Source organism: Lacerta agilis, chromosome 14 (genome assembly GCF_009819535.1).
Source record: "Lacerta agilis isolate rLacAgi1 chromosome 14, rLacAgi1.pri, whole genome shotgun sequence".
In the NCBI taxonomy this organism is placed as follows: Eukaryota; Metazoa; Chordata; class Lepidosauria; order Squamata; family Lacertidae; genus Lacerta; species Lacerta agilis.
Genome location: NC_046325.1, coordinates 13,877,083 through 13,902,263, shown reverse-complemented (window position 1 = coordinate 13,902,263; position 25,181 = coordinate 13,877,083). Strand labels below are relative to the sequence as shown.

The following is a 25,181-nucleotide window of genomic DNA, read 5'->3' as shown; positions in this document are numbered from 1 at the left end:
TTGGCACAGACCTGCTTATTTCTTTACACCAATTTATTGTGCCTCCAAGACTCAGGCTTTCAAAAAGAAAAATGAAAAGAAGAGACTCTTCTTTATTGTGATGGCAGATATAAATGGGTGGATGGAACGGAGGACTTAAGATGGCTGGTGTTGGGAGAGAGGAAGGGGCATAGCAGGCACTGGACTGGGGTATAGAGCTCACTAGGGCCACCAGACCCCCATCCCCCAGCCACTGGGAGGCGTGCCCAGGCTCTCACTCATTTCTGAGCATGCAGACGCTGCCCACATTTCCCCCAGTTTTACTTGGTGAACTACAAGGCCAGATAAGTTGCATTTGGAAACCAATGAGGCAGCTAGGATTCCAGACTTGGTGCCAGATCCCATGTTTATGCTGAAGTTATGACACTTCTGTTCCAGCAAGCTTATACCCGGAGGCAATATGGGTGTCTTTTAGAATGGGCTAGGGATGTGGCTCACACACTTTGGGGACATTTAAAGAGAGGCCATGGCTTGGTGTGTCTATAAAGTAAGAGCTGACTAGGTTTGGTGTGCCCCGACAACTTCTTCCCAGGGTTGACTACGGCCCTTCTGGTTCTGGAGTGTAGATGACCAAGGGTTGGCTGTTCTTGCCCTTATCGTGCCAGCAGACATCAAAGAAGGGGTAGACAGTGCCCGTGAAGCGCTCGTGGAAGGCAAAGATGGGAGCCAGGTTGTCTTCGTCACTGGCATCGTAGAAGGCAAGGATGCCGTCATCAAAGCTCAGGTAGACGCCGATGCGGCTGGGCTTCCCCTCCAGCTTCAGGGACTGAGGCTCCTTGTGTTCCACATGGGCCTCGTACGTCTTGCCTTCCTTGCAGCCCACCAGCCAAAAGCCATTGGAGGGGGTGGCATGCAGCCGGCCCTTGCGCCCTGCCTCGGCCGAGATGAGGCCCAGGGCCCAGCGGGGCTTGTCGCTCACTATCACCTCCCAGTAATGCTCGCCTTGCGAGAAGCTCTGGTGTGACACCAGGCAGTTGGACTTATCGAAGCGCTGCGGGTCATCGGTGCTCACAGCTTGCTTGTGCTCCACGCACTCCACTTGCTTGCCGTCCTCGTGCACCACCAGGTTAGCTTGGGCCGTGTCTGGATCAAAGGTGAGGTTCTCCAAGGCTGGGGAGGAGGAAGAAGGTGAGGTCAGGGGACAGGTGCGACTATGAACATCCGAAGCTGACTAGCAGCTGCTCTCTGGGGAGATGCTACCAGAGATTGAACCTGGACCTTCTACATGCCAAGCAGATGTGCTACCACTGAGCATCACCCTTCCCTTCTTTTTCTTTTCTTAAGGCAAGGAGTAAATCCACAGGTGAGATTTCCATGCTTTATTTTTGGAACAAAAATACTGGGAGATGGTTTGCAATCATATTGCTCATTTTAATGTGCTAAGTTGCACAATGCAACCACACAGGGTTGTTGGTTTTTTGGTTGTGAAGGGGAATTTGACTGGTCTTACAGATGCTGCAAGATATGTCATTTCCTTTGCATAATTTTCCTGATCAAGGTCACCCCTCTCAAAGTTGCTATTAGTGCAGTTTGATGGGGGGGAAGAGATAAGCACAATAAATACCTGTTCCCCCTTCTAGTAGCATCTAGGAGGGGAGGCAATGTAGGACAGGGAAACAGCAGGGAATGGTCTACTCTAGGCAGAACTTCAGGCTCCCACAACTGCTTTTAGTATTAAAATGTCAAAGGATGTCCAGTCACGGCACTCTTGATTCACTCCTAAGATTAAGGGTAAAGCTGTAGTGTCCTGCTGAGTCCCTTTCTCCTTTCACTGATTGGCTAATGTAGAAACCAATGAATGTATGCAGATTTACTGCATTTGCATAATTTATCAGAGCTGCAGGTATCAGCTTCCCCAGGCATGGAATATGGGTTACCTGGATGCTATTTTAAAAAAAAAAAAAAAAAAAAAAAACCTTGTTCAGAAAAGTACACATAGCCTTGCACAATAGCTCCTCCGTCCTTGGATCTCTACCTGGCATGAGTGCACGGAACATCTTCCTCCAGACTTGGAACTTGAATTCATCTGAAATGATGGGGAGTTGGATGTCCATGCGAGCAATTGGAGGGGACTCTCCAAGAATCTTCTGCAATCTACAGAAAGGAAAGGGAGGTGTGCATTGGGGGGTGATGGGGTGGGGTGGGGAATAGAAATACAAATTGCCACTGCCCCCACCTCAAGAATTTCAAGCGCATCGTTTCTTCTCTAAACTGTCACTCTGCTATTTTAAAGCTCTGCACTAGTGGTTCCCAATTCCCTCCCCACCATGGACCACTTGAAACTTGCAGAGTCTTGGCCGATGACTAAATTATTCATCTGCCTGCTGTAGCAACTGTAATGTGCTGTGCTCAGTGCTGTGTGGTTTTTAACTATATCTTAATTGCTTCTTTTATTTCTTGTGTTTTATTGCAATTTGAATTCCATAGAATTCAAATTGTAAGTGTACTTCACACACACATTGAGGACCACCTGAATGAAGCTTGCGGACCACTGATTGTCCATGGACCACAGTTTGGGAACCCTGCCTGCTCCGCTCTGCACAGTTCAAGTTCTGAAGATTTTCAGCAGTGGAAACAGCATCCCAAAATGCTGATCCTTATGTAGCCAAAACAGCCCCACCCATGCAGACAAGGACAGACAAAGGTTTGCAGAAGTACAAATAAATATAGAAATAGCCAAGAGAGGAAAACACCCCAAACAAGAATGCTGGCAGTCTCTCTCTCTCTCTCTCTCTCTCTCTCTCTCTCTCTCTCTCTCTCTCTCTCTGTGTGTGTGTGTGTATGTGTGTGTGTGTGTGTTTTAAACTGAGGGTAAGGAAAATGAAACATTTCTGAAGGGGGGGTTGGCTGGCATCCTGAACAAGCACATTCCACACTGCATTCCATTATAATGCAGGTTTCAACATAGTATGCAAGTAAAACAAGTGTGATGCAAAAGAAACGCTGTCATATTGAGGATCAAATTGAACTAGAATGGTGTTCAGATTATTGGAAAGCACCTGAATGTGCTTACATCAAGAAAAAGCAGGGCTTTTTTTTCCCTCCAGCACCACCATTGCCATTCTTAGAGAACAAGCGAAATGTTCATGGTGAGTTCTGGCACCAATTTTTCTAGAAGAATAGCACTGAGAAAAAGGGTAAGTTTTTCTTGCTTTTGTAAAGAGCGGTATGGTGAAAGGTGACTGACTTAATACAAAGCTTGGTTGTCTCTCTGTTTCCTGCCTTTATCTATCTATCATTTATTTACAAAGATTTATAAGCCACTTAATGAACGCTGTGTCTTATCTGCACAAGAGCAGTCACTGGCATTTCATGGATGCCATATTTCCGAATGGTTTGATCCTAACATAGGAACAGAGGGTCCCAGGAGGTCTGGAAGAATGTTATATATGCGGAGTGAAGGTCTTGTTCTGCTCAAGAGGAGGTGGGTGTGGGCAGGACAGGGTCAGGTCAAGGTTAGGCAGAGCTCAGGGTTTAGAAAGGGACAGCTGCTCACCTGCTGGCCACCATACAGTATTTCTGCAGAGAAAAGGCAGGGAAAAGAAAGAGCTTAGATGATAATAATAATAATAATAATAATAATAATAATAATAATAATAAGCTGCTATGCCCAGTAGGTCTAAAATTTCTTTCCCCCATGGACCACTTGAAAATTGCTTGAAAAGTCTTGGCAGAGCATTAAATGATTTTTCTGCCTTCTGTAGCAATCACAATGTACTGTGCTAGGCCCTGTATGGTTTTTAATTGTATTTTTCTATTGCTGCTTCATTTCTTACAACTGTTCACTATTGTATTAAGGAAATACAATATAAGAAAAGAAAGCAGCAATAAAAGCACAATGAAAAATCAGCAATGTTTTAATTTCATTTTTTATGTAATGCAATTTTTATACACCATATAAAATAAAACATTGAAATCCTCGATCATGTGAGGATGGGTGTATTTCAGGGAGAAGTCATGGGGGGGGAATAAAATGGGTACCTGGGGGTTCTAGGATGGGGGGAGGGGAGTTCCATGTTTTGGAACTATGAATTATGTAACCCACAAAACCTTTATGCCTTCCCCCACAAGCCCCAATGTTTCAAGTTCCCTTTTCTAAACATGACACCGACTAGGATTTCAGATGGAGACTCTGGATGACTTGTGGGAAGTGGCAGAATGAGATGCTGCTTGGTTGCTATTCCAACATTTTTAATTGTAGTCTTGGGCTGAAATGGGGAGAGGTTTCGTTCCTCTAAACTGGAGGTGATACAAAACTGGGGAGCATAAGGGAGGATTGTGCAAATGCTACAGTCTTGATGATCTGTAGTATTCAATCAAATATATAATAGCTAGATAAGGGTAAAAGCTGCAGTAATATTAAAAATGGAAACCATGGGGGGATGGAAGGGGGTCTAAGAGTTCGAAAGAACTCTGTATTTTGTTGGTTGAAAATGTTATGTTTTATATGTATAAATAATTTTTTTTCAAAAACCTAATAACAAAATTATATTTTTTTAAAAAACAAATAAAAGTGGACAAGGAAAAGAACGGCCAATTGCATAAGCAGTGTAGGAATTGCATATATGTAGTGACTCAGTAGCACTATGACCAAAAAAAGAAAAAAAAGACAGGGATGAGGACCTTTGTGGCCCTGAAGAGCCTCACCCTGAGAAACTCCGTCTGTGGTTCGTCTTGCACCTCCCTCAGCACGACCTCCATCTGCCTGAGCTGGTCCAGGTAGCGGTTCATGGTCTTGTTCTCGTTTTGCAAGGCGTCTATGGCCTGGTGCTGCACATGCTCTGCCTCCCGGCTCAGAGAGGCCTCCAGCGCCCCCAGGAAGGCTCGCATCACCCCCAGCTGTTCGGACACTTGATGCTTGAAGCGCGACACTGTCTCCTGGGAAAGGAGAGAGAGGGCTCCTGGGATCACTTCGTGCCCTAGTCTTTGGCATTTTCTTCCCGCCAAAGAGCAGCCTTTGTTTTATCTTGGGTTCTCGCTCAGCCTCAGCTTTGTGTCATTCTTTCCCAGCATCCTCTTCAGCATGAAATGAAACCCCACCCAGCCTCCCTCACAAATCCCGTGGTGTTTAGGTTAGCTGTCGAGGTGGTAGTTTACTCAGGAGGAGAATGAGCTGTGGAGACTTAAATCTCTTAATTAATAAAGATATTTAAGGCTTAAAAATAAATTTAAAATTAAAGGGACGCGGGTGGAGCTGTGGGTTAAACCACAGAGCCTAGGGCTTGCTGATCAGAAGGTCAGCGGTTCGAATCCCCGCGATGGGGTGAGCCCCCGTTGCTCGGTCCCAGCTCCTGCCCACCTAGCAGTTCGAAAGCATGTCAAAGTGCAAGTAGATAAATAGGTACTGCTCCAGTGGGAAGGTAAACGGCGTTTCCATGTGCTGCTCTAGTTCACCAGAAGTGGCTTAGTCATGCTGGCCACATGACCCAGAAGCTGTACGCCGGCTCCCTCAGCCAGTAACGTGAGATGAGCGCCGCAACCCCAGAGTCGGACAGAACTGGACCTAATGGTCAGAGGTCCCTTTACCTTTACATGCCTTAAAGCCCATCTGCCCTCAAAAATCCTGGAAACTGTAGTTTGTTAAGGGCGATGGGAATTGTAGCTCTGTGAAAGGTAACTACAGTTCCCAATATTCTTTATTCAGGGCTTTCTCTCCACATGAGGAAACATAATTTTCAGGCTGGGAATTAAGTGTTAACTGGCCCTCACAGAACTGAACAATCCCTTCTTCGCCAGTGAGCAGTTAGGAAAAATAGGCAGGGTCTTATCAAACAAGTCTTCCTAAAATATTCCGATTAAATGTACTTTGGGCACACATCAACCCTACAAAGTAGCTTCATAGCCATTCCTTACTTCCCAGGGGACCACTGGGAATTGTAGTTCTGTGAGTAGAGCCTCTCAGAAGTCCCAGGGAGCCAGGACCACTTCCAGGTTTTTTCGCTTAGCTATAATAAAAATGAAAAGCAATGGCACACAAAAGCAAAACAAGGTACTAAGGAAGAGTGAGATATAATTGGAATACATATATATTTAATGTAACAAACACCTTTCTAGCTTTCTAGCTTCATGTGTGTGTCACAGTTTGGTCTGATGTGCAAAAAAACAATTTGTGAACTTTATCAAATGCCCCATGTCAGTGGGGGCCTCCTTTGAGTTTGGAGCTCAGGTCAAATGGCCCTCCTGCTCTCCTTCTCTGATTGGCCCTGTCTGTGCGGAGGAGATGGAGGTCTCCCACAGACAAGGCCGGCCCAAGGCATTTTGCTGCCCGAGGCAAAGGACAATATGGTGGCCACCCCTTCCACATACAGACAATAACTGGTCTGTCAGCTGAATATTATGCCAACCCCAACAATGGGAGAACACCTTCCAGAGCACCTGAGGGCAGCAAGCAAGTTAGTGGCTATAGAACATGTCATGAGGTACACATATCTCAGTCTAAGCACCTGCTGCCTGAGGCACTTGCCCAATGATGTGTCTGGCCCCAGCCACAGAGAATTATTGGGACTTCTATGGAAATACAGACCTCAAGATTCTTTGTAGGGAAGCCATGTTAGTTAACCCTGTAAAAAAAAAAAAAACTGTGATATAAGTTTGTAGATTAAATGTGCCCTTGCAAGTAATGTCACTCACCTCCACTTCTGCTATTTGCCGATTCAGGAGGGCAATTGTCTTCTCCTTGCGGACTTGGGCCTCTTGCAACTGGACTTGTTGCTGAGGAAGCTGCTTCTAAAATTACGCCAAGAAAAGAAAAGAGGGAAATAAGGCATGTGGGTCTAATCCAGAGAGGAAACCACTACTGTATCTATCATTTAAAACAAATATTTATTTAGCTGGATTTCTTTCTCCCACCCTGGTTGCAAACCTGAGAACTCGGGGTGGACCTGGTGGGTAAACCTCACAGGTTGTAGCCAATGCTAGATTGACTCAGATCCTTTGAAGTTAATGGGTGTGGTTGCAATTCACTGGGTCTGCTCTGAGCAGGACTAGCATGAGATGCAAAACCCACATTTGGGGTAAAATTCCCATTAAAAACACAAAGATACAGGTCTTTTTAGTTCAGGTACAGAAAATATGCTTTGCATATCTAGCTCAAATCCCTGGCATCTCCAATAGGGCTGGGAAAGATTTCTGTCTAGTTGGGTAGCCAATATGGTGCTCTCTAGATGGTGCTGAACTACAACTCTCATCATCCCTGACTATGCAGGCTGAGCCTGATGTGAGTTGGAGTCTAGCAACATCTGGAGGGCACCATGTTGGCTAGATCAGGGGCTTTCAACCGTAGGTCTCCAGGTGTTGGTCTACAACTCCCACAATCCTTGGACAGCTTAACCAATGTACAAGGATGATGGGTGTTGTAGTCCAACGTCTACAGACCATAGGAGAGTTTTGCCACATGATACAGACTCTACAATTGTCCCTAGTTTCCAGGAACGTCCCTGATTTAGAGAAGCCATCCTGGTTTCTGATTTGATCCTGGAATGTCCCACTTTTCCTTAGGATGTCCCTATTTTCATTGGAGAAATGTTGAAGGGTCTGGAGTTATCCGACCCCCCTAAGCCGTCTGAGGGCAAACCTGTATAGGGAAGGGTTTTTTATGTTTAATGTTTTATTCTGTTTTTTATTATGTTGGAAGCTGCCCAGTGTGGCTGGGGCAATGGGCATCCCAGTAAGATGTGTCGGGTATAAATAGTAAAATTATCATTATGGAATGGGACGTCCCTATTTTCATCAGAGAAATGTTGGAGGGTATGCATAATAAACTGCTCAGTTTAAACTGGGTGGTCATCTGAGGTAAATATATGAGGTTTGTCCACTGGAGTGATTTACAAGACCAGGTAAGTCTGGTGCCAGATAGGAAGGCCTTCAAAAACCGATACCTACCTTCATCCTCTGGTGGGCCTCAGCTGCAGTGATGATGTTGTGTCCTTTGTGTTTGCCCAGGGAAGCGCACACCCCGCAGATGACCTGCCGGTCCTGCTCGCAGTACACACTCAGGGGGTCAAGGTGCTCCTCGCAGTGGTCTCGGGGCACCTGCCGGAAGCTCTCCACCAGGTGCTCCATCTGTTGGTTGATGCACAGCTGTTCCACCTTGGTGATGGCCTGGCAGGTGGGGCACCCTGTGGTCTTGCCATCTTCTTCCTTGGGCACCTTGGACAAGCAATCCCGGCAGAAGGTGTGGCCGCATTCTGCCGTCACGGGAGACTGGAAGAGCTTGAGGCAGATGGGGCAGCTGAGGTCCTGGTGCATGCCCTGAATGAGAGGCTTCTTCGACATGGTGGCGGAAAGAGCAGGAGCCTGGGGACCAAGAGAGCTTGCACTTGAGGTTTTGAACCCATATTCTATTTTTATTTTGCTTAACCACACGCATATCAGACCGCCAGTGCCTACTTATTCTCTGCACTGGGGCAGACACCCACCAGAAATTGGAAATACAATATTACTACCGCCGCCACCATTTATTATTTCTTTATTGCATTTGTTGCGTTTATATCTTAGCTTTTCGCTCAAGGTGTCATATATGGTTCTCCCCTTCCTCATCGAATCCCCATGACAACCTTGTGAGGTAGTTTAGGCTGAGACGCAGTGACTCTCTGGCCCAAGGTCACCCTGTGAGCTTCATGGCAGTGCAGAATTTGAGCCTTGGTCTTTCCCAGGTCCTAGTCCAAAGCTCTAACCACTGTACCGCACTGACTCGTTTAGAATTGTTACTGTAACATCAAAGTTCTTTTAGGCCGGAGAAGCTTCTGTACAGATTCTGAGGGGAGTTGGAGACTGAGGGAGAGACAGGGGAGATTCTGGTGAGAGTTGGTGACAGGCCAGAGAGACTGAGGAGATTACAGTGGCGAGGAAATCATAAAGCATCATCCAGAGAAGACAGCAGTGCATGTTCCTCAACCAGAGTATGAGACCTCTACTTCCCAGAGGCTTCTCAGAGTTCTCTGGGAAGAGGGATTTGATTGTTAAACCGCTCTGAGAGTTGTAGCTCAGAGCTGTCAACCTTCCTTTTTTTTGCATTGGGAAACGGCGCCGGAATAAGGGAATTTCCCGCAAAAAAAGGGAAAGTTGACAGCTATGTTGTAGCTCTGTGAGGGGAATGGGGGCCTCCTAACAACTCTCAGCACCCTTAACAAACCACAGCTCCCAGGATTCTTTGGAGGAACTGCTTAAAGTGGTATCATAATGCTTTAAATGCATGGTGTGAATGTGACCTTAGTCAATGTTTCTCAAGCTTGGGTCCTCACCTGTTGTTGGACTACAACTCCCATCATTCCTGACACGCTAGCAAGGGATGATGGGAGTTGTAGTCCAACAACAGCTTGGGACCCAACTTTGAGAAGCAGTTTGTGAATTTGTGGGAGAAGCCCAATTCAACCCAGGCTCTCCCTGATTCACAGCTCAGTCTCTTAGCAACTGTCCTGCATGATGAAGGCACCCAAAGCCGGTGCCTTTCTCAAAGTGGGAATCCCAGGCTTGTTGCTCAATTGCAGAAGACTAGTGCAGTTCTTCTGAGCAAGCAACCCGTGATTTCCTTGCTTTCGCCACCTCCTCCTCCTCCCAGGCCCCATCCTACTCAGGGCTGACTCAGGCTGAACTATCGCAAGCGGGAGAGGAATGTGATCCCCGCAAAGCAGCTGCTGGATAATCTACAGGCCAAGCTGACAAATGCCCTATAAATAGTTCAGAAGGGGAAACTGGCGTGGTAACTGGAGCCCTGCTCTGCCTTGTGGTATATTCTTGCATTTCCCGATAAACTGCTTGGCGTTCGTGATGCTGGTTGTTGCACTGCTCTGGGCTGCATGGCACTGTAAATTCGGATCTAGACAATGTAGTTTACATCTGCAGTCTTCAATTTTATCCCCTCTGTGACTGGCTTTTATTTTTACCCTGCCTTTCATCTAAGGAGCATGGGCAGCATACACTGTTCTCTCTCTCTCTTTGCTCCTTCTCAAGTTTATCAGAACAAGCTGTGTTGTGGGTTAGGCTGAGAGATTGACATCGATTAGGCCAAAGTCACCCAGTGATGACCTTGGGCATTAAGCAGGGGTTTGAATTTAAGGCTTCCTGGATCTCTGCTCAATTCTCCACACTGCCTCTCAATGATGGATGCAGGAGAAATGCAGTCAGGCTGGCATTTTAATGCGTGGCTGCCTAACCCGCATTTCCTGAAACTATGCATGAACACAGCTAACCATTGAATGCTGCACTTCTCCAACTTTTCCAACCATAATTGCATTGCAGGTGAGTAGGTAAAGGTGCATGTCAGGGAGAGGTGTACATAAACATGCATATATTAGTGAAAACAACACATATAAATGCATTATATCAGGGGGGAAATGCATTTTAGTAAAAACATCCTAATGAACTTTCATGATAAGCTAATTCTAGGTGGCAATAGAGAAAATACGCATTTCACTTTTCAAAGGCATTTAGGCAAAGTTGGATTCAGCGGATTATCCTAAACCTTGAAAAGCTGAGAGATCTGAAAGAGGAAGTGGAGAAGAGTAACACTCTTCCTCCTGCAGCTCTGCGTGCTTTTCAAGGGAGAAAAAAAGGAACCGCCCTCACCACCTCATGACAAAGGGGCCAGTGAGTGGGTTAAGTGACCAGAGGCTTTGTGGGCACCAGGGGGAGAATTCAACAGCATTGCTGTGCCCACGGGCACCATGTCGGCAACCCCTGCTCCAGCACATCCCTGGAAGTGGCACCTTTGGGGTGTTATCTTAGCCTTCCAAGGGATGCAAGAAGCCCGCTGAAAGCCTTACCTAGATTTCCCAAGGATTCAGAGTCCTTTCAAAAATTATATTGTAACTCTCCGTATTGTGCATTTCTGCCTAGGACCACCTGGCTCATCTAATCTCCTTTTACAGAACAACCTGCAGCATCCACCTCACCTTTAATTTATGCTTGCAGTGGAGGCCCAGCAATAAATTCAAAAATGGGCATGAATGTCGGATAGGTGCTTGCTGGCTGCAAAGAACGGGGACTGTGCTGCCCAAGGCTTTCGTCTTTTCTGCTCTACTCAACTAGGCAACATTTGGACTTTTATCCCCACCGTCACTCCCTCCCACATTTGAAGAACCTGGAAAACCCATCCGGTATTAAAATTAAAAATTATCTGTTTAACCAACCCTTAAATAAAAATGCCAGCCCGATTCTCTAGCTTTTGGGGGGATGTATCTGGAACATGGTTAAAGGCATGAAGTTAGAATCGGAAGAGAAAGAAAGAAAGAAAAAGAAAGGAAGATCTTACTAGGACACACAAGGGTTCAAGAGAGGCAGCAGCGTCCAGAGAAGAGGGAACAGCCAGAGATCAGAAAGGCACCAAGGAGACACCAACCATCCCGGGACGGGCACAGAAGCCAAGTGAATGACCCTTGATCCCGCCCCGGTTCTAACTATATATAGCTCTATAGTGCACCGTACTTCTGGGAAGGCTGGGATGCCATCCCATGTCGTGTGTGAGGAGGGGGGGGTCCTCTGGAGGAAGAGGCGGCTGGTGCGTGGGAGGATTCCTCCCCCTCACCAAAGATGCCATTCAAATGTCTTGGCCCAAGAATATCCATTCCTTGATGCAGCCTTCTCTGCAGATTCAAGGGCGCCTCCTAGAGGCGAATGTCCGGCATTGTTGCATAAAATACATAACTCCCTGCTTGTTCCTATGGGGGGGGGGGCAAGGGACAGCAGGGCCCTTAGCTGCATTCTTGAGTGCACAGAGCAGCTGAGGGCTGGGTCAGGGGAAAGTGGAAGCTCTAGAGTTTCCTAGCAAAGGATATTGCAGACTGACAGGCAACTTGACCATTACATTTGGCATTTGGGGATTTTCAGGAACAGGCAGAGGGAACTGAGGTGGGTGGAATAAGACATGGGTGGGGGGTGAAGCTCAATATTCTGGGTGAGTCATGGACTGGGTGGTATTTGAGGTGAACTTTGGGTACAGGAGGTGATTAGATGGTGAACCTGCACCATGACTGTCTATCAGGATGGGGTTTTTTCTGGCCCTGTGGGCAGTGCTGGATTTACATATAAACTAAACAAGCTACAGCCTAGGGCCCCACTTTCTTGGGGGCCACAAAAAAATTTAAAGGGGGGGAAAAAACCCTGGATACTTCTTCTTAATTATATTTCAGTTCAACAATTGCTTTGATATAATACATATTTTGTTATGGCTATAGATACCTATTGGGTCCATAAATTACCATATATTCAACACGAAAAACAGCAACAATTTGTTTTTGTCAAAGGACAGCTGGACATATAAAGGGCCCCATTACCTTCAGTGGCTTAGGGCCTCATCAAACCTAAATACGGCCCTGCCTGTGGGCCAACTTTGTGTTGTCCCACCCACCTGTCAAAATCTCAGGCGTGGAGTTCCCGTGCTTGGGAACGGCAGCACAAGAGGCCTTGCCAACCTGACGATTTGCAAGCCGATTTGTGTTGCTCCATTCAACCATTCAAAAAAAGAAGCTCCGTGAGGGAGAAATTGCTTCCATTGCATGGAAGCTGCTCCCTGCCAACTTGAGGGTGGTGCCCTCCTACCAATCATCTGCTGACGGGCAGTTGGGAGTGGGCCCTGCTCCAGCAAAGGGTCAATTGGGAAGCCACTATAAGGTCTGGATTGTCCCCTTGAAGCCCCGCCCTTATCTGCCCCACACCCGACATAACATAGACATCAGGTGTAGTGTGGGGAAAGTGGCCTCCCAAAACCAGCCTGGTGGGCCAGGTTTGGAGATTCCCTGCCTCTGCTGTATCACTTCAGACTGAAAATGGAGGCCCAGGTGTGTTCTGGTCCAGGTTTGCGAGGGAGAAAAGGTTCCAGCCTAGGCATCGCCCTGGCATCTCTGTTTTCTAGAAGCACTGCCTGCAATTGGAAGTGGTACAGCACTGGCACAATTTTACATGATCCTCTCCTCCTCCAAGGACCTTACAACAACCCTGCGAGAAAAGTTAGGAAGATTGGTGTCTTAGTAGCTGCGGTCCAAGCTTCAGGCCTAGTGAGGAATCTTTGAAGGAATGGGGGCTGTGACCCTGAGCCTTAAATCTGAAAGCACGTCTCCCTCTCAACTGGTCAAGTGCAGAGTGACGAACTCCCCGCTCCTTTTAGTACCACAGGCCAGGGGTCAGCAAGGTTTATCTTGCCTGGGCCGAATCGGTCCTGCGGAGATCCCTCCGTGGGCCGGATCGTGCGATTTCCGGTGCCGCAGAAGCGAGTCACCGCGCCACACTGGTTTAGCGCAGCACGTGAGCAGGCAACTCAGTTTGGGGGCAGCTCTTGGGGTGGTCAAACGACCTCCGTGGGCTGCTTCCGGCCCATAGGCCTTAGGTTGCTGACCACTGCCATAGGCTATGCAGCCTCCCATGCTGTCACCCAACTGCAAGCTTTGTCAAGCTGTTCCCTTGAAGCAGCCCTACAGGGGCACCTAGTGGCCGACTTGTGGAGCCTCCTCACTTTCTGGCTGGGTTTGTTTCTAGATGGCCTATTCTGGATGAATGCGTAATGATTTGTTTGCTGGGAGATTGGATGGCGTTGGCTATTGAATGAGCATTGGCTTCTGATTTGTTTGTGGGGAGGTCAGATGACTTTGCATCCAAGTAAGTGCTACCCCACACTTTCCAGCGCATTTCCCTTTTGCTTTCCTTATCACAAGAAGTCTGATCCTTGGGGGATGCGGATTGATTGCACAGGACCTCCCAGTCAACTGTCATTGCACAACCTGAAATTGCTGATATGTGATTGCATCCCACCCGAAAATAGCAACAGTCTGGAAGCACCCTGAGTCGGCAGCATTCCCCTATTAGCCTGGCTTCCAGGAAACATTTGCACAAAGATGTCTCCAGAGCACAGCCAAGAGGTGTGTCAGTGAAATATTAGGTTTGAAGAAACAAAACATCTGCTCAAAGGGGCAAAAACCATGAGATCACAGGATGGAAGAATGGTTTTAACTGCAACTGCTTTTAGAATGTTTTTTTTTTTTCAAATTTTGATGTGGTTTTGATTTTTTTTAAATTGTAATTGTTTTTAGAATGCTTTAACTGTTTTATAATGTTTGGTTTTGGTTTTAAAATTGTGCACCTGCTCTCCTGGGCTCCTTGGGAAGGAATGGCAGGATATAAATTCAAATAAATAATAATAAATATTAGTATCAGACAGTCAAATGTACTGTTCAAATGGGTGATATACTAGGTTCAGATAAACAAAAGATCTGTTCAAAGGGGCCTGACCAATCACTCACCTAGTTCAGCATTTTATATAGGGAAATCCATTACAGGAATAGCAACAAGGATCTGGGGTCGCCTTAAAGAGCAACATATTCATTATGATATAAGCTGCCAGATGTGTGTTTGTTTGCAGCCCAGCAAGGTAGGACTTTGAGGCAGATGCCCAGGAACCCACCGCAGCAGAATGACCAGGAGGGACCCCCAAAGCAGGAGGCCTGGCTTGCCACATTCTTAAGTCCATGCAATGATACCCTTTACCATCTCAAGGGAGCCCCGGCCCCCCATGAGAATATTAGGCCCAGATTCCGACGTTGCCTACCTGCACCATGGCTTGTACAGGCGGAAAGGCTCCCTGAGCAACCCCACATTATGCAGGAGGAACTAGCCAGGATTTGGACACGGTAGCACTGGACCATAAAGAAGACTGATCGCCAAAGAATTGATGCTTTTGAATTATGGTGCGGGAGGAGACTCTTGAGAGTCCCATGGACTGCAAGAAGATCAAACTTATCCATCCTTAAAGGAATCAGCCCTGAATGCTCACTGGAAGGACAGATCCTGAAGTTGAGGCTCCAGTATTTTGGCCACCTCATGAGAAAAGAAGACTCCCTGGAAAAGACCCTGATGTTGGGAAAGATGGAGGGCGCAAGGAGAAGGGGATGACAGAGGATGAGATGGTTGGACAGTGCTCTCAAAGCGGCTAGCATGAGTTTGGCCAAACTGCGGGAGGCAGTGGAGGATAGGCGTGCATGGTGTGCTGTGGTCCATGGGGTCACGAAGAGTCGGACACGACTGAACGACTGAACAACAACAACAGCACTGGGAAAGGAGGCTAAAGGCAGCGCGCTAGGACTGCAATACCTTCATCTGGCCCCGCGAGGGCACTCCTGTATAAGTAATCGCTCTTGCACCTGCTGCTAAGCACCAAAAACCCAGAATGCCGAAGCTTGCTTTGCGTAAAAAAAAGGAAAGCATTTTCCTTATTGTATGCCTGAAAAAATTAGAAAGTCGCCTTGACCTTCAGGTTTCTGTTTAAGTAAAGAGATCGTGGTTAGAGATTTTGCAATCTTGCTGACAGGTTGGAGGAGCTCCCTCCAGCTATGCGATCTTTTGTGAGATCTACCCCATCTAAAAACCTCTGAAAGAAGCCCAATAATTATAGTCTCTGACGCCTCATTTCTCCTACACAGGCATTCAAAATGCTTTACTTAATTAAGTTGGAACATCTTTTAAACGGTTTACCTGCTTGCTAGCCAAGGCAGGCTGCAGGGAGGCAAATGAACCCCATAATTCCTAAGTCAAGTACACAAAAGTTTCTTAGGTCTTTTTATACCAGGGGGTGGTTCGATCCGCCTCCTCCTGTGGCTATTGAAAAACAAGCTCGTCCCACCGAACAGCTCATCTCAATTTAGCCAGCAGGAGTCGCGTGTTGCAAACAAACAAAAAAACCCGAGCACTTCCGCTCTTGCTGAACCGCAGGATCGCGAAAGGCAGAACCGAAAGCGCCCGATGAGCAAACGGACACCGATGTATTATCTTGCATTTGCTCGCCTCTTCTCAGCGCGGAAAGGAAGCGGCGGCAGCGCCTCGTCCGGCTCCTCCCTCTTCCTCGGAGGACGGAAACGGATCCTTGGCGGTCCTGGGCCTCCTCCCTTGGGTTTACCCGGCGCGCGCTCTGGCTGAAGGGGCGCGATGGCCAAGAGCGCCCGGCAGCGCCTGATGGACGCCCTGGAGAACTTGCACGACGGCGAGCTGCGCAAGTTCAAGGCGAAGCTGGCCGAGATCCCGCTCGAGGAAGGCCACGAGCATATCCCCCGAGGGCGGCTGGAGAAGGCGGACGCGGTGGATCTGCCCAGTCTGCTGATCGGCTACTACAAGCAGGATTACGCCCTGCGCCTCACCGCGCAGGTCTTGGAAGAGATCCACTGCAAGGACCAGGCACAGAAGCTCCGCGGAGGCGGAGGCGGCGAGAAGAGTAAGTGAGGAGGGGGAGGCCTGGCCGGGAGACAAGCGTGGATCCGGATCATCTCATTGGACGAGGGGACGGGAGGCGAGGGGAGGAAAACTTCCCCAGCTTCTCTGGCAGGTCCGTCCCGATCAACTCATCAAGAGGAGGAGCACTTTCTTCAAGGTCTAGTGAAGTGCCTCTGAAATATTAGGTACACTTTTGCAAGGAAAGCCACATAAAGGGGGGGGGAGTGATTTTGAAATCAGCAGATCCTCACCACGTACCTTCTTCCTCGCCACCCTTCTTCTTCTTCTTCTTCTTCTTCTTCCTATTTATACCCTGCCCATCTGGCAGAGTTTCCCCAGCTACTCTGGGTGGCTTACAACACATATAAAAACATAAGAAAACGTCAAACATTAAAAACTTCCTTATACAGGGCTGCCTTCCGATGCCTTCTAAAAATGTGTAGTTCTTTATTTGCTTGACATCAGGTGGTAGGGTGTTCCGCAGGGAGGGTTCCACTGTGGAACAGGCAGTAAAACCCCCCCCCCCCAAATATGGAAATTAAATCGTACACCATATATTTCTCTATCACTCAATTCTGTCCACAGAGTGCTTTTCTTTTCAGTAATGTTACAGATTAAAACTTGAAACCACAGGACTGTCAAAACACACGCACCCATGCCATGTGTCTTGACATACTTGTCCTGCAGATTGGAGCTATGATCTTTTTCCCACTTTTATCCATTTGGAAGTATTTCAAAATTCACCACAGAATAAATGCATACACCAGGTATTAAGTATCTTACTATTTTCCGTTGCTTCCTCTGTGCATCTTTACATCACCTTCATTTCAGATGGCTGCCTCTCAGCTGTTGTATTTTTTCTCCTTTCTACATTTCCAAAAATTAGTTTCCTGGTATTTAGTAGCCTTATAATCATGAAAGGGTTGCTTGTTTCATGCATCTAAAAAGCACATCTGTTGAAATGCAGAGATGGTGTTATGCTCCTGTTAAATGAGTGAAAATGTTTCCAGTTCCATCCATTCCTGATTATTGTTGGAGGTGGTTTGGGGGGCCCAGAGGTGCCTTTGGTGGAACTGCCCTGCTGTCAAGAGTTTTGGGGTAAAAATCTAATAGGTATCAGAAAGAAAACATTTTTAATTTTGTCTGTAATAATGAATGATGTTTGTGTGGAATGGAAAACTCAAAACATCAACTCTCTTTTCTGTTCCAGCTGCTTGCTGTAATCCTGAGATCCCTGTGCCTTCCACCAGTACCACCTCCGGAAGAAATGGTGAGCTCCAGCCTCTATCTTCTTAAATATTGTCCATCCCCCATCAACATCCATAAGCTAGCCTCCAGGTCTCTCCTAGCTGCTGGCCTTCGCTCAACAGAGCCAGTGTGGTGTAGTGGTTAAGAGCGGTAGACTCGTAATCTGGGGAACCGGGTTCGTGTCTCCGCTCCTCCACATGCAGCTGCTGGGTGACCTTGGGCTAGTCACACTTCTCTGAAGTCTCTCAGCCCCACTCACCTCACAGAGTGTTTGTTGTGGGGGAGGAAGGAAAAGGAGAATGTTAGCCGCTTTGAGACTCCTTCGGGTAGTGAAAAGCGGGATATCAAATCCAAACTCTTCTTCTTCTTCTTCTTCGCTCCAGTCTGCAATAATCCTCTCACTTAAGCCATATCCACACTACTGCAATTGGCCTGTCAATTTCATGCTGCTTTAATTGCCCAGGCTTCCCACACAAAAAATGGGAATAGTAGTTTGGTGTCATGTACTGGAACCTTGGTAAGGTGCAGATGAAAGCCGAGGCACTGTATTTTTTTACTGCAACACAGCTTTTTCTTCATATTCCTCTTTGGGGAAATCCATCCTTTCCATTTGCTGTAGAAGTCAGTTGCACAGAATTTTGATTGGCTGGCCTGCATTCTTTCAAAATGAATGAGACATTCCGGTTGTGTAGTAAGCTATACTTAGTCATGGAAAAAGCAAATGCAGCTGTGTCTGTATTCTCTACTTAGCCAATGGAAAGAGCTTTCCTTAGGAAAAAGAGGAGAGCTCACCAGGATATTGCATAGAGGAGCAAGGCCGACGCACATAAAATGTGCCGTCCCTTTTGATTCTGTGGGATGTAATCACTATAGCAGTCAAATACAACATTTCCTGTTTGCCTAGAGTGGACACAGACGGGGATGTTACTCCAGCCAAGATAACTTCCTGTTACACCTGGTCTGGAGCATCCTCCCCCTGCCTGTGACCAGGCATGACCCTAGGAGACTCCATAAAAGGGTCAGTCACACAGTCATCTTCCCTTCGTCTTCTTCTTCCACTTTCTTTTATTGGACTGCACTGCTGTCTCAGTCAGCAGCACATGAGCTCATTCTCACAAAGGATGTAAGCCACACTTTGTAACTGTAACTACAAGCTAAAGCCTGCCTTCAGGGATCATACTGTGAACTGAATGTAAGTAAACTTCTTGTTACTTTTAAGGAAAGACTGTTGTGACTTTATTCTTTTTAAGAGGGAGTAAAGGGGGATTTACCAGGAACAAATCCAATGTGGACAAGCCAGACTGGATTGCTTAACTCAAGAGATTCAAATGAATCTACCAACTAGCTTCCTGCAATGTAAAGGGGAATGTACTCCGCTACTAATTCATTAGCATGAGTGAGGAAGGCTAATATTTAATCAATATATCCTCTTCTACTATCCACAACATTCCCCCCTTTTTATAAAGAATTTATTAAGTTTTACAAAATAACAAGAAAAATAACAGAAAAACAGTACAAACAAATACAAAGTAGAAAAACAAAAACAAAAACAAAAAAGCATAAAAAACACAATTATCACATATCCTAATCTTATTCTAAATCTTCTTTGGGGGGACCTCCCCCGTCCTTTCTCCAGCGTTCAATTCTAATTTACTTTAGTAACTTTGTAACTATTTTTTAATCATTCATCATAAAAACATTCCCACAGATTCCACATACACAGGAACAACACAAGAATCTGCCTTGTGTAGAGTCAACCCACAGGCCCATCTAGCTTAGTACTGTCTGCACTGACCAGCTTTCCCACTGTTTCCTGGATATGCTGGAGAATGAATCTGGGACCTTCTGCATCCACTGCAGATGTGGCCCTTCCCCCACCTGTGCACACCGTTAAAGATCCCACAGTCTTCCCTCACAGAGGGGACGGGCTCTGAAGCCAAGTGTAAATGCTTGTTGTGTGTGGGTGGATCCCTTGATTCTGGTTCTTTCTTTGGCAGAGACACAGCCTCCAGCCCCACCGGAGCAGCATTTCATTGAGCGGCACCGGGAGGCCCTGATCCAGAGGACGGCCACCGTGGAGGGGATCCTGGACGTGCTACATGGCGATGTCCTGGATGATGAGCAGTACCAGAAGATCTCCGCCAAAAGCACCAACCAGGAAAAAATGCGGGAGCTCTACAGGTTGCTGCCCAGCTGGAACCAAGCTTGCAAGGATAAGCTGTACCAAGCCCTGAAGATGAAAAACAGGTTCCTCGTTGAAGACCTGGAAGGATAAAGAGGCAGCCAAGGCGCAACCCCATTCTGGGACACAGGAATTCCATCTCGGCATGCCTTGAGGACATATGTGGCATTTGCCTGTTCTTTTGGAAATGTCTATACAGGGAGAGAGAAAGGGTTAATAGGTAGACCAATAGAAAAGCCCAGAGGCGGAGTCTACCTGATTTTAAAAGGCTTAGCCAGAGGTTAGACAGTTGGGAAAAAGCAGTTGGAAATAGAGAGACAGTTAGTTTGGTTGGTTTATTTTGGGTGGGAGACATAGGAGTCAGAGTGAGTTAGAGACAGAGGGGAGACAGAGAGAGTGAATCAGATTACAGTGTTTCAAAGTATTTAAAACTTGTTTGTGTTCACAATAAACTGGAATCTTTGTTAATACGTTACAACCTGACTGAGTCTGATTATATTACCGGGGAAACCTGGTTGGTGGCAGTGGAAGAGATAAGCTGTGGTGGTGCAGGGTCAATAGTCCGTGGAATGACCGGGGGGGGGGGCTCTGTGCGAATGCCACACCATGTAATATCTTCTCTCAGACACTCGTTTTTGTATGAGCAAGAAAAACAAAGAAATATACTATGGGGGAGGAAATGCAGGCAGACACAGCGGGAAGAACCTGGAGGAGGCCATCACATTTGACTCAGGGACTCTGGAGTGAGAAGGAACAGGAATCTGTCCTATTTGACAAAGGCCAATTCTCTTTTCTCTTTGTGTTTAGCCCCCTCGGTGCTTGTAGGAACCATTACGCCCTCAGAGAACCCACTGGTGCCTGCCAAGGTCCCATGCCCCTCCCAGATTCATTTTTTTCCTTTAAAAAACTGGTGGTTGGTAGGCCTTTTTTGGGGGGGGGTGTCTTTGTTTGGAAACCAGATGTCTGCTTTTGTGAGGTGTTTTGAGTGGGTAGGTTCTGAGCATTGCCATTCCCACCCCCACCCCCGTGAATTGGAATTTTGGGATGTCTTCATTTGGTGAAAGGTGGGCTGAAGTAACCTATCAGGAAATTATTTACAGGGGGATTTGTCTGGAATTATCTCAGTCATTCATTTCCAGTCCAGACATTGTTCCACTTTATTAGTTGTTCTGCGACTGCAATGCTTCCCTGGGAGACAGAGAGAGCAAACAACACACTTCCGTCAGCAGGCAAACAAAAAGAGTATGATCGGAGGCAAAGAGGAAATGCGAAATCCTTGGTCTAAGTTTCCCTCCTCAGTAGTTCGGTGAAAAAGAATTCATAGAGGTGTTCACAGAGGAATTTATGAAGTCTTAATCCCTTTGTACATATGTACAGTAAACATAAATTTCATTTTAGCTGCTGATTTTCCCCCACACTTCAAATGACCCTTCCCACAGCATCTGTTTCTTGCTCACTGTAGTGTGAATGGAAGAAACTACACACAGAAAAGAAAATACACGCGTGGAAAGTCAATTTCAAATTTTATTCGTAGTTTACAGCAGAAGAGCAATGCTTGAACAAAGAAGGAAAAGAGGAAAACCCGCTCCTTCTGCCCCAGTATGGTGAAATCTTTCTTAAAGCTGCCCCCAGCCCCCTCCCCCATCGTCCACCGAAAGAAAGAAAGAAAGAGAAAGTAAGTAAGTATGGCAGTGACCGTCAACCTTGGAGGTGGACCTGGCCCACTCAAATATTGGGGGGGTTGCAAAGGGCCCTGGGAATTGGCTCCTATGCTGCAGTTAATCCCATGGAAGATCTGGCCGGTCAGGTGTGGGGCGTCTTCCTCCCCCCCCCCTGAACTTCCGCAGCTCGTCTTTCACCAAGTTCTCTAGGGTGTCCATCAAGCACCGGCGCAGGGATGTAGCTGAGATTCATTGGGGAGGGCAGGACTTTTGTTGGGGGGGGGGCAGAACCGACGTGATTGTTCAGTTAGTTAAGTATTTCTATTGTTTTACTTCATCTAGGCCCCCTGCCACCCCTGATTGCGTCCAGGCACCGGCGGACGGTCTTCGGGATCCCGCGCGCCCCTGCTGCAGCCAAAACGTGTGTAGCCAATTGTTCTCCGAGGAAGAGGAGGCGGCCAAGGGCTTCCTTTCCGCGCTGAGAAAGAGGCGCGCTCAACCCTGTTTCTTTGCTAACCAGGCGGGTTCGTTTCTGCCTTTCTGGGTCCTGCGGATAAGCAAGGGCGGATGTGCTCGTTTGGGCAACGTGGAGAGGGAGATAGGAAGGGAGGGAGGAGATGCTTGTGGCTGATATGTGATTAGAAGTTCAGCCAAACTTGGAAGTTTTGTGTGTGTGTGTGTTTCCTCCCCTGCCAGCCAGCCGGCCAGCCAGCCGGGACGGCCCTTCACACGCTCTCGCCTTCCCAGGTCCGACGATGATTCTCTTTTCGGCGGGAGGGAACCTCGGGTGTGTTGGCCACGAACTCCGCCCTGCCAAGCGCCCGCGGCGCTGCTTCCCCGAGGGCGTAGCCCGCTTCCTTCCTCCCTCCCTTTGGACGCCGCTGCCTCTCTGGCTCTGCTGCGGGGCGAGGCTTTCCTCTGGGCAGGGGCGCCATGGCGACCCCCGAAGACCCCTCTGCGAAGGAGCCCCTGGAGGAAGGAGGCGAAAAGCTGAAGACGGAGGACGCAAGTCCACCGGGGAGGGAAGGGAGAAGGAGGTGGATCCTCTCCTCAAGTTCCAGGGACCCATTGGCTTTCCGCATGGCTTTGGCCAGGAGAGTCACCTTCAGGCGAGTCTCTTTCTCGCTCCCATTTTGCGATGCGCCCTGCGACGTTTTGAGTCCGAACAGTGGCGGAGGCTCCTGCGCAAACTGCGCACGATCCCGCTCAAGTATGGCTTCGTCCGCATCCCCAAGGAGGCTCTGCTGCACAAGGCAGGTGCCTCTAGCCTCGGAGACCTGCGAGCGGAACTTACGCCGTCCAGTTGACCGCGACTTCCAGGCGGAAATGCTCCTTGACTTTGCCAGGGAAGGGAAGGCTTTGGTGGATCCTGACCTTCGCAGCCGTTCAGACTGACAGCCAAGGCCGGATTTAGGTTTTAAATCTTCCTTTTAAATTGGGGACTATTATCAGTGCAGCCCCTACAAATGTTTACTCAGCAAGTAAATCCAACAAACTTCGACCGGGTTTACTCGCAGGGAAGTGTGCATAAACTTGCAGCCTGGCTCCTCCATCCCCCTCCCTCTAGTCTAGTGAGAAGTCTGAGGAGGGGAAATAAAGCTCAGGGTGCGGTGGGGGGGGGGGTGCCCAGTCTTTCCCTATCCACTATTCTTGAGCTTATCTGCCCCTGGAACTGGAAGCTTTCTGTTTAAAGCTGTGAAGCTGTGGTAGCACTAGCCTTTGCTTCAGTTCCTCAGGCTGAAGGGGGGGTCACATTTGCCCCCCCCCACCTGCGACTCCCCATCGGGACGAGTGAGGTGGTCTTGCCCAGCCACAGGATCGCTGGGAGACCCTACCATTAGCAGTTCATAGTGTGTATGTGTGTGTGTGTGTGGGGGGGGTCCCCAGTCTTTCCCCAAACGCTACAGTATTCTTGAGTTTATTCGCCCCAGCGACAAGCATCTCCTCCCTCCCTTTCTCCCCACGTTGCCAAAACGAGCATATCTGCCCTTGCTGAACCGTAGGGTCCAGAAAGGCAGAAACGAAACCGCCTGGTTAGCAAAGAAATAGAGCTCAGCGCGCCTCTTTCTCAGCGCGGAAAGGAAGCCCTTGGCCGCCTCCTCTTCCTCGGAGAACCACAATTGGCTGCGCACGTTCTGGCTGCAGGGGCGCGCGGGATGCCGAAGACCCTCCGGCGGTGCATGGGCGCAACCAGGGGTGGCAGGGGGGCCTAGATGAAGTAAAACAATAGAAATATTTAACTGAACAATCACATCGGTTCTCCCCCCTAACAATGATCCACCCCCCCAAAAAAAAATCCTGGCAACGCCCACGCGCCTGTGCCTGAAGGACACCCTAGAGAACTTGGAGAAAGAGGAGCTGCGGAAGTTCAGGGGGGAACTGAAGGCAATTCCGATTGATGGATGGCGCTGAAGCAGCGGGTGCCACGCACGTGAACCTGCTCCGGCTTCGCTACTACACGGAGGAAGACGCCCCACACCTGACCGCCCAGCTCTTCAATGGGATTAACTGCAGCATAGGAATCATAGAATCCTAGAGTTGGAAGAGACCACAAGGGCCATCCAGTCCAACCCCCTGCCAAGCAGGAAACACCATCAAAGCATTCCTGACAGATGGCTGTCAAGCCTCTGCTTAAAGACCTCCAAAGAAGGAGACTCCACCACACTCCTTGGCAGCAAATTCCACTGCCGAACAGCTCTCACTGTCAGGAAGTTCTTCCTAATGTTTAGGTGGAATCTTCTTTTTTGTAGTTTGAATCCATTGCTCCGTGTCCGCTTCTCTGGAGCAGCAAACTCCCACTCTGGAGAGCCAACTCCCACTGGCTGATACGCGATTAGATATTGAGCCAAACTTGGAAGGAAGCGGGGTGTTTTTATTTTGCTGTTTCCCCTCTGCCAGCTAGCCAGCCACTCTTCTGGGAGCGCCGGGAAGGCCCTTCACACGTTCCCGCTTTCTCAGGTCCGGCGTTGATTCTCTGCTAGGCGGGAGGAAACCTCGGAAGTCTCCGCCCCAATGAGCTCCGCCCCCCCCCCAAGCGCCAGCGGAGCCGCTTTCACAAGGGCGTAGCGCGCTTGCTTCCTTCCTCCCTTCAGACGCTGCCGCCTCTCTGGCTCTGCTGCAGGGCGAGACTTTCCTCTGGGCAGGGGCGACATGGAGACCCCCGAAGACCCCTTGGCGAAGGACCCCCTGGAGGAAGGAGGCAAGATGTTTAAGGGCAGCAAGTCCACCGAGAAGAAGGCGGGGAGGGAGGGAGGGAAGAGGAAGGTGGATCCCCTCCCCAAGTTCCAGGGGTCCCGATGGCTCGAGGGTGGTGGGCGCCAGAGTAGCAGCAGCGACGATGACTACGACGACGACTGGGACCTCCCCACGTGGCAGCGGCTGGCCCCGTTCTCCGTGCTGCTTGAATTTGAGCAGGAGAGTGACCTTTGGGAGAGTCTGTTTATCGCTCGCGTCTTGCGATGGCCCCTGAGGCGTTTGAGTCCGGACCAACGGCAGAGGTTCCGGCGCAAACTACGCGAGATCCCGCTCGAGGAGGGCTTCGTCCGCATCCCCGAAGAGGCTCTGCACAAGGCAGGAGCCTTTCGTCTCGGAGACCTGCTGCTCAGCTACTACGGCTTAATTTACGCCGTCGAGTTGGCGACTGACGCGCTGAGGGCCGTTGACTGCGAGTACGAGGCGGACAGGCTCCTTTTTTCCGTCAGGAAAGGTAAGGCTTTGGTGGATCCTGACCTTCGCAGTCGTTCATTCTGATAGCAGATCCTTCCATCCGTGGTTTCGCTGAGCTGCAGCCGTGAAGGTGGGAAGGAAAAACAAGCATCTGCTTGGAATGTTTGGAAGTACCTTTACTTTACCGCCAGGCA

General features: G+C 48.5%; 3 protein-coding genes across 3 annotated transcripts in view; 2 read left to right on the top strand and 1 right to left on the bottom strand.

The window, feature by feature from the left end:
• TRIM72 (tripartite motif containing 72) lies at positions 1 to 8,365 on the bottom strand. The gene is made up of 6 exons (XM_033170081.1): positions 7,921 to 8,365; positions 6,670 to 6,765; positions 4,687 to 4,917; positions 3,536 to 3,558; positions 2,015 to 2,133; positions 1 to 1,149 (listed from the first exon to the last, which is right to left on the bottom strand). Exons 1-6 carry the CDS (start codon positions 8,311 to 8,313, stop codon positions 578 to 580), a joined length of 1,434 nt encoding a protein of 477 aa, XP_033025972.1. The 5' UTR covers positions 8,314 to 8,365; the 3' UTR covers positions 1 to 577.
• Positions 8,366 to 15,798: 7,433 nt separating this feature from the next.
• Positions 15,799 to 20,043, top strand: LOC117058157 (apoptosis-associated speck-like protein containing a CARD). Its single transcript, XM_033169126.1, has 3 exons — positions 15,799 to 16,231; positions 17,441 to 17,500; positions 19,476 to 20,043. Exons 1-3 carry the CDS (start codon positions 15,949 to 15,951, stop codon positions 19,751 to 19,753), a joined length of 621 nt encoding a protein of 206 aa, XP_033025017.1. The 5' UTR covers positions 15,799 to 15,948; the 3' UTR covers positions 19,754 to 20,043.
• Positions 20,044 to 24,471: 4,428 nt separating this feature from the next.
• The window catches only part of LOC117057520, a 47,188-nt gene continuing 46,478 nt past the window's right edge, over positions 24,472 to 25,181 (top strand). Inside the window, exon 1 of the mRNA XM_033168370.1 lies at positions 24,472 to 25,027. Coding sequence (XP_033024261.1) covers positions 24,472 to 25,027 — 556 coding nt within the window. The remainder of the gene's footprint in view (positions 25,028 to 25,181) is intronic.

What these genes read in the sequence shown, in the direction of transcription:
- TRIM72 (XM_033170081.1), bottom strand. Translation starts at nt 8,313, where the DNA reads ATGTCGAAGAAGCCTCTCATTCAGGGCATGCACCAGGACCTCAGCTGC. An exon ending in AGGCCCACCAGAGGATGAAG is followed by an intron (nt 6,766 to 7,920) that starts GTAGGTATCGGT and finishes GCGTAATTTTAG; the next exon opens with AAGCAGCTTCCTCAGCAACA. An exon ending in GGCAAATAGCAGAAGTGGAG is followed by an intron (nt 4,918 to 6,669) that starts GTGAGTGACATT and finishes CTCCTTTCCCAG; the next exon opens with GAGACAGTGTCGCGCTTCAA.
- LOC117058157 (XM_033169126.1), top strand. Translation starts at nt 15,949, where the DNA reads ATGGCCAAGAGCGCCCGGCAGCGCCTGATGGACGCCCTGGAGAACTTG. An exon ending in AGGCGGAGGCGGCGAGAAGA is followed by an intron (nt 16,232 to 17,440) that starts GTAAGTGAGGAG and finishes TTTCTGTTCCAG; the next exon opens with CTGCTTGCTGTAATCCTGAG. An exon ending in TACCACCTCCGGAAGAAATG is followed by an intron (nt 17,501 to 19,475) that starts GTGAGCTCCAGC and finishes TTTCTTTGGCAG; the next exon opens with AGACACAGCCTCCAGCCCCA.